General features: G+C 40.1%; 1 protein-coding gene across 1 annotated transcript in view; it reads left to right on the top strand.

Annotated features, from left to right (window-relative positions):
* FAM171A1 (family with sequence similarity 171 member A1) overlaps window positions 1-12405 on the top strand; it is a gene marked incomplete at its 5' end in the record, with an annotated part of 91866 nt that extends 79461 nt beyond the window's left edge. The window contains 3 exons of the mRNA XM_080610658.1: window positions 5632-5748; window positions 8207-8321; window positions 9850-12405. Coding sequence (XP_080466784.1) covers window positions 5632-5748; window positions 8207-8321; window positions 9850-11551 — 1934 coding nt within the window. The 3' untranslated portion in view covers window positions 11552-12405. The remainder of the gene's footprint in view (window positions 1-5631; window positions 5749-8206; window positions 8322-9849) is intronic.
* Window positions 12406-13901: the final 1496 nt, after the last annotated feature.

The raw sequence follows: 13901 nt of genomic DNA, 5'->3' as shown, positions 1-13901 counted from the left end.
CACACAAGGGGAATTTGTCTCCTTTCTTCTTGACTTCAATAGGAGTCACAACCATGTCTCTAGAGTAGGTGGCCTGGTGGGGCAGTCCTGCCTAAACAAAGTGTGGTTCTGCCTCATGTAGGCCAGTCAGAGGTTTGCCATTTTCTTGAGCTGGAGCAGCACAAAGTTGTCAGCATGCAGAGTCACACACATGGAAGCCAGAGAGGTGCACGATTCCCTTGATTTCACCACAGATTAATTTAAAATAATAAGGTCTAGCTTTAAAATATGGAAGCAACGTCTTATTCAGAGGCATCGTGCTACAAAACCAGATCCATTCATGCTGCCTGGATCCAGCAAGCTGCCACATTGAATAGTTAGTGTCTTCGAAGACAACAGGATGACTCTTTTTTTGCTAGACTGGCCATGCATGTAGTGACCTGATTGTGCAGGGAAATAGTCTAGAATAGCTGTTTTGTGATGGCTTCTCTGCAGTAGCTGCCCACCTGGACACCCTCCTTGCTGAAAGTGCGGTTTCTCAATCTGATTTAAAAGTAAACTAGATCAAATTACAACAGGACATTTTTAGTGCAGAATATATGTTGAAACAAAGATTTAATGTGCAAACCTGTTGCCGTTAAATGTACTTGTAACCGTCTCTTGCCCCCATTGGCAAGTCCTAAAAGCTGCCTGAGATAAATAAGCATGTTCATCAGAATCAAAATCACTGCAGAGCATTAAGATGCTTCTCTGTAGCAGAATTTATTTCTCCTGCTCTGCTGAAATCTTCAACTTGTCTCTGATATTTGGGTAATTTTGCAGCCAGATGGAGCTCAGCTTTCTTTATCTGATTGTTTTTTGATTTGTATTTCTTTTAAAGTACTCTCATTTTTATATCCTTTGTAGTGTCAGTGATGGTAGCTCTCTTGCCGTGGTTTTAAGTTCTGTATAGGAAGGAGTGCTGGGTAGCTGTTTCATAAGCTTTTTTAAAAGTTTGTTAAATGACACCATTTATTTGAAAAGGTCAGTAACCCTAAATACAATTTTAGTGAGGAAAGAGTTAAGAAATATTTTGGTTCTCCCCCTGCCATTAGTTTGAGCCAGGAGACAGCTCCCCTGACTTGAATCCTGGATCAGCGTGTTGGCTCCACTGAGCAGCAATAGAGGAAAAAGAGGAAGAGAAATGTAAAAGTGATCTATAAGCAAGAATGTCTCTATATATAGAAGTTTTCCATGGAGCACCAGACACTTCTTAGGAATTAATGGCAAACTGTCCCAAATCATACAGTGCTTACAAACTATACTGAACTTGCTGTTTCTGCTCCAGAGATGCATTGACAAGTTTTCTTTGTAAGTACACAGTCAATCTTGAACAAAAATTACCAGTTCTGTTACATCAATTATCTGTACTGCTTTTATTTATAATCCTATATTGCTTGTTACTTAACAATTATTGCACATCATGTATAAAACTTCATAAGCAATGAAGCCAGTTGATTGAGCTGCCTTGGGCAGGGGGAGGAAGTAGATATTATGGGATATTTGGAGAATAATGAATTAAATGATCATAACACAGCCATGCAGGGAGGTAAGATCTCTCTTCCCTCCTAAATCCTTCTGCTTAGTTCTGCAGTTGTAATCCTGCCTGCACAGAACAAAATGAATGCTGCTTGTCCTTACTCCATTTGAAGGCTAGTGGATAGGAAAGGACAGAAAAAGTCCTTTACTCATTGCCCCTCAGTCTCCTCCCTTGCTTACAAGAGCAAGTATGTAAGGACACAGAGGATAAGCAGCTGTGTTTTTTAGAACAGGAAAACATCTTGTTTCACCCTTCAAGGAAGAATCTGGGGCTGGATAGGGAATTCATTCTTGAGGCTGCACAGCAATGAAGTCTTGCTTACTCAAGGCAGCTTGAAACACTAGGAGCAGTGGCCAGAAAGTACAATGTGGTTGGGTTTTGCTTGGTAGAAGGTCCAGCATTAGTTATTAAAGCAAGGCATTGTATGTAGTAAGCTACAAGAACGCTGCTTGGTGTTTAATGATAGTTGAAAAGCAACCAGGATATTAGAAGCTATAAAGTATGAAATATGAGAGAGACTTGGAAATTTTGTGATGGATTTGGAGAATACCAAAGGCATATCAGTTCCCTGCAGTAGTACTATGTTGGCTTACAGCTATATGGTCGCATAAGAAACAATACAGGACTTTGCATTTCAACTGTTCCCACTCAAACCTGTTTTGCCACTGCTGTTCTGAAGGATGGAGTTCTTTATTCTGACTATCCCATCATGTGGGAGGATGCTCTGGTTTATTAGTGGACTATTGGTAAGATATGGTGAAAGTATAAGAGGAGAGTTTATCACTAAAATGTTGGACCAAGAAGGTATTAAAAAAGACAGTTGATGATGTGTATCCATGGTTCCCAGGAACCCGCACTTGGTGTTGTCTTGATGAAGGAAGTCGGGAGAGTGCCATTTAAAAAGTAGTTTTTTTCTAGCAGTCATCACATACTGATGTGTAGGGTATCGTCAACAAAAGTTCCATTACCAGGATTAGATATTTGTTAGTCTTTTGAAATTCTTCACTGTCCAGAAGATAAAGAGGGAATTACATTTTTCTCTAATGTCATACAGACCTATACATTTTCTTGTGTATATCCAGTGGTTAGCAAAAAAGGGTGACCTAAAAGAGCAGAAGCCAAGCATGAAACCTGACTGATCATGTGCAGTAGATACTGTTGTTTGCTTCCATTGCAAATACAGGGATTCCTTTCATTGCTAAAATACAAGCAATCTGAGCTGCTGCTTGTTTGTCAGGATGGCAGCTGAGCTCTGCTCACAGTGATAAGAGTTCAGCCTCTGTTAGCATCTTGATCACCGCATTATGCAAGCAGAGTATTACTGAGCAAAAGGCTTTTAAAGAGCCATTATGAGGATTGTGTTCATTAGAGTGCAGTGCAATGTGAATAAGGCAAGCTGAACACAAGTTCCCCCTAGTGAGGGAATCAGTAATAGTTTCTGTGCAGGGAGGTAGCTATATAGACTGCAAAGGTAATGAACTTTGCTACATTGCATATGCGTTCTGCTTGTGTGTAAATGTAAGGGGCTTAGAGACGGTAAGTTAAGTATAGGAAGCATGATGGATTCATCGCCCAGGTTTTTACATTCTTCTGTTTTTAATCAGCACTTTTATATCTCTTTCAGTTTTCAAAGTTTTGTTTCACATTGTTGCGTATTTGAATAGTTGGTGCACAGTCTTGTTGTCTAGAACTTGCAGAAAAAGATTACAAAGTTTGGAGTTTTCTTACAAATGACATTTTAGAAGCAGATTTTGACCCTATGGGCTATTTCTCACCTTGTGGTTCAAGACTATTAGTATGACATCTTCCCCAAAAGTGCGTGGGTAGAAAACTTGAAGGGATAGTGGCCATCTTAGTGGTGAAAATGGATCTGCTTTTCGTGGGTTTTCCAGAACCTTCACACATAACTGTGGACAATTCAGTTCTATTCTGTGTGTTCTGATATGACAGCTATGGATGCCATATGTGCAGATCTGTACAGATTTTGGTCCTTTTGGTACTGTGAATCAAAATCACTTGTCTTGTGTGACTTTCTTTATGAAATAGCAGATTATAGCTATCCTGTACAGACTGGAAACAATACTTGGAAAGCTGAATAATTCCTTTCCCCTGTTGCCCACAGATTCAGTTTGGTTGCAAATACAGTCTCACTGTCTGGCAATATTAGTCACCTAGATTTAGAAATCCTCTCAAACGTGTGTTTTTCTAAACCTTTCACTATATCATAGAATCACAGAATCATCTAGGCTGGAAAACACCTTTAAGATCATCAAGTCCAACCATTACTGCAAGACTGCCAAGTCCATGACTAAGCCTTGTCACTGAGGGCCTCACCTACAGGGTTTTTGAACACTTCCAGGGATGGTGATTCCAGCATTTTCCTGGGCAGCCTGTTCCAATGCCTGATCACCCTCTCAGTGAAGAACTTTTTCCTAATATCCAATCTAAACCTCCCCTGGCACAGCCTGAGGCTGTTAATTCTTGTCCTATCGGTTGTTACTTAGGAAAAGAGACTGACACACACCTCACCCCCCACTACAACCTCCTTTCAGGTAGTTGTAGAGAGTGATAAGGTCCCCCTTTCTCCAGGCTAAACAACAGACATAAACAATATGTAAATGTGTTTAGCCAAAGATGGTGGACTTTAAGGGTGTGCTTACATAGGACAAGTCAGTAGTAGAGAGAAACTAAATACTTAGGAAAGTCATTCTGATATGTACAGGGTTTGCACAGATGGATAATCTAAGGAATACAGAGTAAATCATCAGGTTCTCAGAGGTATTAAAAAAGACCAAAACAATAGCAGCATCTCTTCTGCATGCTGTGCATTCACTGCTAAGTGTTGACATGACTGTCATCCACAAATGCTTAGTCCTAAGTGACATCTGATGAAAAGCACTGTTTCAGGAATTACATGCCAGAGACTGTTTGAAGGGAAGGGAATCACAAGTACAAGATGCAGCTTGCCTTTACAGTGAGCAGTTGGAGTAAGGAAAATGCACAAAAATAGAGAGCTGTGCTACAGAAGTGCAGAGGGATTTATCCCTTCTCTGCACACAGGTCAGCTGTACCGGTAGTAGCCACCAAAGTGAAGAACCTCTTTACTGAGTTAATGTCCTGTGTTACGGCACCCATTGGAGATGCCAGACCAGGACTGCAGCTTCCGAAACACTGCTTGGTGTCAGGGATGGCTTCCCAGCAACTGCTCTGTGTCCAGGCCAGCAATTCTGTGTTTCTTTTAGAGACAGTACATGTGGGAGCAGTCTACAAGCCATACTGGACATTTAATACATCAGAAACTACGATACTTTTGTTCTCCTACAGCCCCAGAATCAGAGGTCTTAATGAATTACAAAAAGGCATAGAGCTGATTCATACTTAAGAGCTATGTGAACTTAAACACATTGTTTTACAATTGCCAGTCTTATTTATTTCAGGATGATCATTTGGTCATTCTAAAAAACCTTTTACATTTCCTTTGAGAAACATGTTTTAAAAAATCATCTGTTATCAAAGAGGATTCCTGGGTGTATACACATTCTGAATGAATCAAAGTGATGGTGCAGCTTAATTCTACGTGAATTGGCAGTAATATTCATAAGCTTGTTTTCTGTATAGCAAAACTCATATTTTGTGGAAGTATTTTCTTCAGCCATCAGAAGGTGACAGCCAAAGCTCATAGAAGAGTGGTTTGCAGAACTCGCATGTGGTCTGGGAGATGTAATGTCTCTTGAAATACAGTTTTTAAGTGGACTGCCTATACATAATCAGCTTCAGGAATATCCTTCTTTAAAAAATGGAATCTAATATTACAGCAATAATTTTATTTTAACCCTTTTTGAAGATATTTTTAGTTTTATTTAATCTTCAATGTTTTTCCTGTACAAAGCTTCTGAGAAGGCCACAGGGATGACTGCTTGCGGGAGCTCTCAAATGCCACTGACAAAAAGGCACAATCTTCCACTTAACAGCAATGCATACAACCCCTACAGGGTTTGTTACTACTTACTTTTCCACTTGTTTGCAGAGGAAGGTATGACTATATCTGTAACGCCTTCCTACAAACTTTACAGGGACATGGCTGAAGAGTAGTTTGGGCCTTGTGCAACAAGAAGGAAATCAGTTGACTTGGACTTACATTGCACCTCAGCTGGGCTACTGGGTTGCAGCTATGTCACCTACTGTCCCAGGTAAGATGGAATTGAATTTTATTGATGTTCACAACACTGAGTAATTATTTATTCATCTATAATGTTTATGTTTTTCAGAATGACCCCATCTGAGATGCCACAGCTTGATCAATAATGGATTATTAGAAAAAAGAAATCTGAAAGTAAAGGGCTAAAATCTTTTGGGGATTGTGGGGGGCAACCCTTGTGCTTAAAATCTCTGAGCCATTTAAATGGGAAACTTTTTAAAGTGTTCCTGCTTTGATGCATTTATGTCACCACTGCCTGGTAGAGCCATTGCTAGAAAATAGGGGGAGTTACAACATCAATGTATTGGTGTTACGGCAGGTAGAAAAATACATGCTGTGAAATTTCTGTGCAGAAACTCTCAAAGAAATGGATTCACCTAAGACCAACATCATTCTGGGTTAGATGTTTACTAATGGTCTGATTGATTGATTGTAACTTGTTTTTGTTTTATGCTGAAGATGCCCATTTTGCCCTGACTTACACTTTGCATCATCTTGGTGACTGATTAATTCACACTGCAAATAACTTGGCATAGAAGTTCTGGAAAGTGTATTAACAGAGTGGCATTAGGAGACCAGCTGACTGGTTACCATCTGCAAGCCTCTTGGCATAACTGTAGAAAATCACTTTGAATTAGGCATTATATGTACTTCTGTGCCTATGGAGATCATTAATGCTGCAGCTTGCTCTTCGTTTTTTCTCTCTGTGGCTGTCTGGATTTTATAGTATTAGTTCTTCAGCCACCAATAACCAGAGATACCTCTCTGTATAAAAGAGCCGATCAATCAAAAACTACCAAATCAAAAACTACCAAACAATCAAAACCCACCTCCTCCTCTTCCAGATTTTCTTTAGTAGGTTTTCTGGATGAAAACCAAATCAGTAGAAATGAAAACATTCTTGTCTTGGCTGTGCAAGCTAAGTAAACTGTATCTAACCAACAAAACAAACTCTAGCATGAGGACTGTTTTTAAAGTCTGTTGTATATGCCATGAAGTTGTTCCACGATATGCAAGCTTTTTATTTGAGGTTATATTAAATGAAACTGCTGGAACATTCAGCTGAGTCCTTGGTGTTTAGAGGCAGGTGCAGATCTGGATATGCTCTCATACTGAATTTAATGGAACTTTACAAAATAATTGTACTTTAAGAAAAAGCAACTGCTCTGAATCAGACATTTTGCAGACTGCAAGGAAGTTACACTAGCCATGAAATTGTTCCTGTAATTTTAAGGTTAGAAGGCACATAACACTAACAGAAGGCTTATTTGTCCTTGCAGATTCACTTGTACGGCAGAATTTCTACTTGTGTTTTACGTTTCCTTTTTTCTATGGGCTAGATCTGGGTTCCTAAAACTTTGTTGTAATGGGAACAATATCTTCATGAAAAAATTCGAGTGGTTCATCTCTTCTTTTTGCTTAATGTCCTGAAGCAACAGTATCAATCAATTATATAAAGGTAGTGGTGGGCCAGAATGTATAAATATTTGTATTTCCCAAATGCCATATAATTGATGTTACTTTTAATAAGGTTAATGTCTTTGCCTATTTTATCTCCTCATTGAATCTATTCAATTTCTTATCTCAAAAAATGGGCAAAAATGAGCTTTGTATTCCTAGCAGTGGCTCTGCTGACAGCTCAAGATCCACAGATGAGGTTTTACAAACCTCATGATCTAGAACCTTAATGTTGGCCAAGTTGGCTGTCCTTCACAATATGTGCATGTTACTCTGTCAGCTGGTGCTGTACCTCCTTGCCTGCAGATGAACATTTGGGCCTTTGTTTCAAAATCATGATTTTACAAACCAATAGGGTTCGACATGCATAATTGTGAAAAGATGCTGTTAATGTGTGTGCATTCCTTTGTGTTAGAACATTTACTAAGCATTATTGAAACCTGGAGTTACAACACTGTTTCACTAGAGGCCTGGTTTTTAAAGCTACTGAAGATCTGCTTGGCTTGGCTTGATCTAGACTTCAGAGCACCAACACATCTTCCAGTGAATCCTGTACTGCACTGTATGTACTGTTTAGTGCAGCACCATAAATGTTGTTAAAGAGAAGTTGTTTGCCACGGGGCTGCTGCATGCAGTACAGTGCTGGAAGATGTTTTAATGGTTTTTCCTGCAGTGATGAGAGCTTTGGTGCACTGTGTTGGCATCAGGAACTAGAAGGCAGCTTTCACTGGCGTATACTCCCATTGAAACTAACTGCTTTTCCACAGAATGATCTATTTGGACTCGCAGTCATGAATACCAGCACATGCTTTCTCCACAACTTGCTCCCTGATCCGGAGATGGTCTGCTCAATAGGCACCAGGGCTATGAGTGGCAGTGTTGCTCACTTATCACCCTCATAACAGGGGTGGATGTTGCTCTCTGTTTAAGTGTTGTTCCGCTTCCTGTTTGCAGGTTGTTACAGGTCTAAATTCTCTTTTCTGGCCCTCCAGGTCCCGTTGTAACTCACGACATTACCAGCTATCACACAATGTTTCTTTTGGCAATTTTAGGAGGGATGGCTCTCATACTTCTAGTCTTGCTGTGTCTGCTTTTGTATTATTGCAGGTAAGATTCACAACCCTGGTTACTTAGTTTGTGTTGGAAATGGAAGGGGTTTTGTGCTTGTCAAATTACAAGCTTTTGTACTGAAACGTTTTCTCTTTGGGAATTTGGGAGAGGGGGAAGGCAAGCAAAGGCTTGAAGAAGGAACAGTGAAATCAAATTTCATACATTCCTGATTACATGCAGCATGTACAATCTTTGCCTTTGGTAGGATGGGAGTTGAGTGAATCATACGCATCTGTACCTGTTTTTTTCTTGTAAGATGTTCTAAAACCTCCTGTCGAACATGGGCATAGGTACGAGATGTCTGTCATTGTACCTGTTACACATTTTATAGAATCATATTATAGTTAGGGTTGGAAAGGACCTTAAGATCATCTAGTTCCAACCCCCCTGCCATGGGCAGGGACACCTCATACTAAACCAAACCACCCAAGGCCTCATCCATCCTGGCCTTGAACACCACCAAGGATGGAGCATTCACAACCTCCCTGGGCAACCCATTCCAGTGCCTCACCACCATTACAGTAAAGAATTTCTTCCTTATATTCCCTATATTATCCAGTCTAAACTTCCCCTGTTTAAGTTTTAACCTGTTACCCCTTGTCCTGTCACTACAGTCCCTGATGAATAGCCCATCCCCAGCATCCTTGTAGGCCCCCTTCAGATACTGGAAGGCTGCTATGAGGTCTCCACGCAGCCTTCTCTTCTCCAGGCTGAACAGCCCTAACTTCCTCAGCCTGTCTCCATACGGGAGGTGCTCCAGTCCCCTGATCATCCTCATGGCCCTCCTCTGGACTTGTTCCAACAGTTCCATGTCCTTTTTATGTTGAGGACACCAGAACTGCACACAGTACTCCAAGTGAGGTCTCACAAGAGCAGAGTAGAGGGGCAGGATCACCTCCTTTGACCTGCTGCTGGTCACACTCCTTTTGATGCAGCCCAGCATACAGTTGGCTTTCTGGGCTGCGAGCGCACACTGAAGCCGGCTCATGTTCATTTTCTCATCGACCAACACCTCCAAGTCCTTCTCTGCAGGGCTGCTCTGAATCTCTTCTTTGCCCAACCTGTTGCTGTGCCTGGGATTGCTCCAACCAGGTGTAGGATCTTGCACTTGACATGGTTAAGCTTCATAAGGTTGGCATTAGCCCACCTCACAAGCGTGTCAAGGTCCCTCTGGATGGCATTCCTTCACATTTGCAAGTGATCTTTCTGTTGGTCTTACATTAAAATGAATGTTAAACTTTTATCAGCAAGTGTATATTAATGAGTGATTTGGTATTTGCCTCCTCCAGACATTTGCTCCAATTTGTAATTGGTGCTTGAGATATTTCCCAAATGACATTAGTTATTCTTTAATTTTATCTTTGCTGCTGGAATAAGCTTTTAATTGTTAGGTTATGTAATAAAAGCACAATTCCCCTAATACTAATCACTGCTTAAAAATCTCCCATTAAAACACACTTGCTGCTCTTGTTTCTGTGTAAAACAGTCATAAATGTGTAACTTCTTTTTTTACTGATTTTTATAGACGAAAATGTTTAAGACCACGTCAGCATCATAAGAAACTGCAGCTTTCAACAGCACTGGACACTTCTAAAAAGGATCAAGCAACCTCAATGTCCCATATAAATTTAATCTTTTCACGCCGCGAGTCAGAATTTCCTGGCGGATTGTCTGTTGCTAGCAATGGACACACTGAAAACTCAGGTGCAAAGGAATTAATCAGTGCCGTCCACATGGAGATGACATCACCTAGTGGAGAAGCAGATATGCATACGCCTATGCTCAAACACTCATTCAGCACTTCCCAGGAGTTTAGCTCCCGAGAGGAACTGCTCTCTGAGAAGGAGAAAGACAAGAGCAGAATTTCCTTGGATGACCTGACTCCCAGTGGGTCTCTAAGGAAAGACTACCACAAGTCAGCAGATAGTTTTCCTTTAAAGACAAGAAAATCTACAGAAACAGCTGAAGGCTATGAGTCCCCTATCAAAGATGAGTATAGGAGGAGTTACAATGCTATGCTGTCTCAGCCTTTATTTGAAAAGCAAGAGAGAGAAATTCAAGTATCTATGAATCATATTGCTACTGGAAGTAAATACAATATTCAGGAACAAATATACCCCACACCTTCAGCCCCTGAAAAAGAGCTGCTGGACTGCAGACCTACTGATTGTATGATGTCTCGTTCAGTTGATCACCTTGAAAGACCAACATCTTTCCCTCGACCAGGTCAGTTAATCTGCTGTAATTCTGTTGACCAAGTCAATGACAGCGTTTACAGAAAAGTTTTGCCTGCACTGGTCATCCCAGGTCATTACATGAAATTGCCAGGAGAACATCCTTTTGTTAGCCAGCCACTGGTTGTCCCAGCTGACCAGCAGATTGATATAGAAAGACTTCAGGCTGAGCTTCCTAACCCTCATGCACGGCTTTTTCCACACCCCCCACAACAGCTGCAACCCCAGCAGTTAGCATCCCAAGCAATATCTCAGCAACATTTGCAAGATGCAGGTGCAGCTGAGTGGAGTCAACAGAATGCTTCCATGTCTGAATCTATTTCCATTCCTGCCTCACTCAACGATGCATCCCTGGCTCAAATGAATAGCGAAGTGCAGCTTCTTACAGAAAAGGCTTTGATGGAATTAGGAGGTGGAAAGCCATTGCCTCATCCTCGAGCATGGTTTGTTTCTCTAGATGGACGTTCAAATGCTCATGTTAGACATTCATACATTGATCTCCAAAGAGCTGGTAGGAATGGGAGTAATGATGCCAGTTTGGACTCTGGCGTTGACATGAATGAACCAAAATCTGCCCGAAAGGGAAGAGGAGATCATCTGTCTGCACCACAGAGTCACCCACCAGTGCAAGAGCACCAGCAGAAAGAGCGGAAGGTTTCAGATAGCACAGCTTACACACAGCTTGTGTACTTGGATGATATGGACCAAAGTGGCAGTGAGTGTGGAACAGCAGTTTGTAGCCCTGAGGACAATGCTCTACGATGCCTACTAGAAGGCACGAGTAAGAGAAGTGGTGTGCAGCTGCCCAGCCTGCAGGAGGAAACGAGAACTGTGGATACCAAACCAGAGCCATTAACTAGTCCTGAACATGGAACATCAGTTCAAGATGAGGAGGAGGATGAGGAGGATGAGGAAGATGACCAAGGTGAAGATAAGAAGAGTCCTTGGCAGAAGCGAGAAGAACGACCACTAATGACTTTCAATCTGAAGTGAGCTATTGTGAAAATCCACCATTCAGTGGAGTATAAAATTGCCAAATATTCTTTCTGTGGAAGTGCTTGATTTTTTTTTTTTTCCTTTCTTGTTTTTTGTTTTGTTGTGGAGAGAAAAGAGAAAAACAAACTGTGGTGAGCAACATGTGAAAGAACTTAAATGCATTACTGTGTAAATGTTAGAAAAGAATTAAAATCATTCCTCTGATTTAACAGCTGCCTCCAGTGAGATAGCTGAACGAAGAGTGTGATTATTATTCCATATACTTGATATTGGTCATCCAGGATGTTGAAAATTCTGACAAGTTGTTTTGGTTGGTTTATGACCTCAATCTCCTTATGAATGGGAGCTGGTAAAGCTTTTGTTTTGTAGGCCAATTTTATGTTGATAATGCTACTGAAAGTATCTTAAAAGCAAGAATTTGACACATGGTGTCCAAAATTGTGCATTATCTCAATGAAAGGCTATGCATTGCTGCTTTTAGTAATATTTTGCTTATACTATGCTTTTCTTAATTTTACAAGTTGGTTGTAAACATTTTATCTCCTTTATTATAATCTACTCAGCAATTTATTTTAATGTAAAACTGCAGGAAACTTGAGTAGCATCCCTTAGCATTGAAGCCTTTTTATGAAACCAAACTGAACTTTGTGTCAACTAAGATTCCTCCAATTCTGGTCCCATTTACTCAAAGTGCCTTTTTTACAGTAACAATGAACAGTCCCTTCTTTTGCTAACTCCTTTTAATTGACCCCATTTGAGATTTTATAAATTTCTGAACTTCTACCTTTATTTTAAGCTGCATGCCAAGAGTCCCATTTTGTGCTGAGCATTTCTCATTTCAATACAGTGTATTCTGTAGCTATCATGTATATTGTGGATTCTGTTTAGCCAGGATAGACTTAGAAGTCATTTTAAAGGGCCCAGAGTAGCCAAGAAGATAGTTTCATTGACTGTATATATTGTTAGTTTTCTCTGGAATCATATGAGCTAATCATGCTCATATAAAATGGACTATAGACCGAGCAAGTGGACTGAATGTGTCTAGAAAAATTTTGGGAAAGAAAAAACAAATAATAATGTACTATCCAAAAGTGCCAGAATGACTCTTCTGTGCTTTCTCCATACAGAGCTGCTTGGTTATCCAAAAATTATAATTGAAAATAAACTGCAAAAAATACCTTTGTGGATTTTTTCCTCTGTTGATGGTCATCACATTATTTTATGTTATTTAATGAGAAAAATACTTTGGTTTCACTTTGCTGTGCGTATCTATGCTTTTGTGGCTTACGTACTTTCTTAATGCAGTTCTCATGAACTTCAGTCAATAGTGAAATTAAGACCACTTTTCAGAAAAGCATCCTCCCTGTCTTGGTAAATACATAACTATTTACTTAAGTATCTTTGAAGACCTTGGAAATGAAATCCTGGTATCACTAAAATTTGCTATGGAGTCACGCTTCCTGTGAGACCAGTTTTCTTCCTGGTATTTCTGTGGGTGCTCATTGCACACTTCCCACTTCTTCATGAATTGGGTTCAAAGAAGGGAAAATTTGACATTCACTGTTGTGGAATCCTTCATATACATTCAGTTTATCATGTTTAATTATTTTTATGCAGCATTAGCAGCAGTCATGCTTAATAAAGTTAATTATTACACCGTCTCCAAAGTGATTAGAGAAAGTATTATATAGTTCCTGTTCAATTTTTAATAATAAGCCCTGACTTGGATTCATCAGGAGTTTTTTCAGTAGATTTCAAGGTTTTCTTAGGAGGCCAGTGTTGTAATTTCTGTCTTACTGAATGTCTTAACTGGGAATCTGGCCTTGAGCCAGCAACCAAATCCTGATTTCATAGTTGGCAGGCCAGTGCTCCTCTCCATCCACAAAGTCACTTCACCTCTGTTTTTGCTTTGATTTATGTTTGGAAGTGGTGTATGTTGTAAGAGAAATCTAAAATAATTATTTGTGGAGTGCACTGAATATTGAAGTCACCATATTGGCAGTAAGTTATGGTTTATTCATCATGTGTCCCAGATCCTTCCTCTTCTATTTAGGAATTTTGCTACTGACCACATGTGAACTGTCTCTGGGGCCTGTCTGTGCAAGGTCACTTAACAGAAAAATACTGCTTTAAAGGAATAGTATTTGTCAGATGTCAGTAAGTGCTGGTAACACAGTGTCACTTATTAATCAGAATGCTGCATCAAGTAAACATTCTGGTTAGAGTTTCCATGTACTAGAATTATCGTGCTATTTAATTTTGAACTTTCTGTTGTCTTAAATGGGTCATTTTTAATTGCATTCTTTTTCAGATTCCTTTGCATTTTCCATCATTATTACCTTGTAAA

The sequence above is a fragment of the Psittacula echo genome, assembly GCF_963264785.1.
Source record: "Psittacula echo genome assembly, chromosome: 2".
NCBI classification, from domain to species: domain Eukaryota; kingdom Metazoa; phylum Chordata; class Aves; order Psittaciformes; family Psittacidae; genus Psittacula; species Psittacula echo.
The sequence above is the reverse complement of the archived record's forward strand: the minus strand, read 5'-3'. Positions and strand labels throughout refer to the sequence as shown.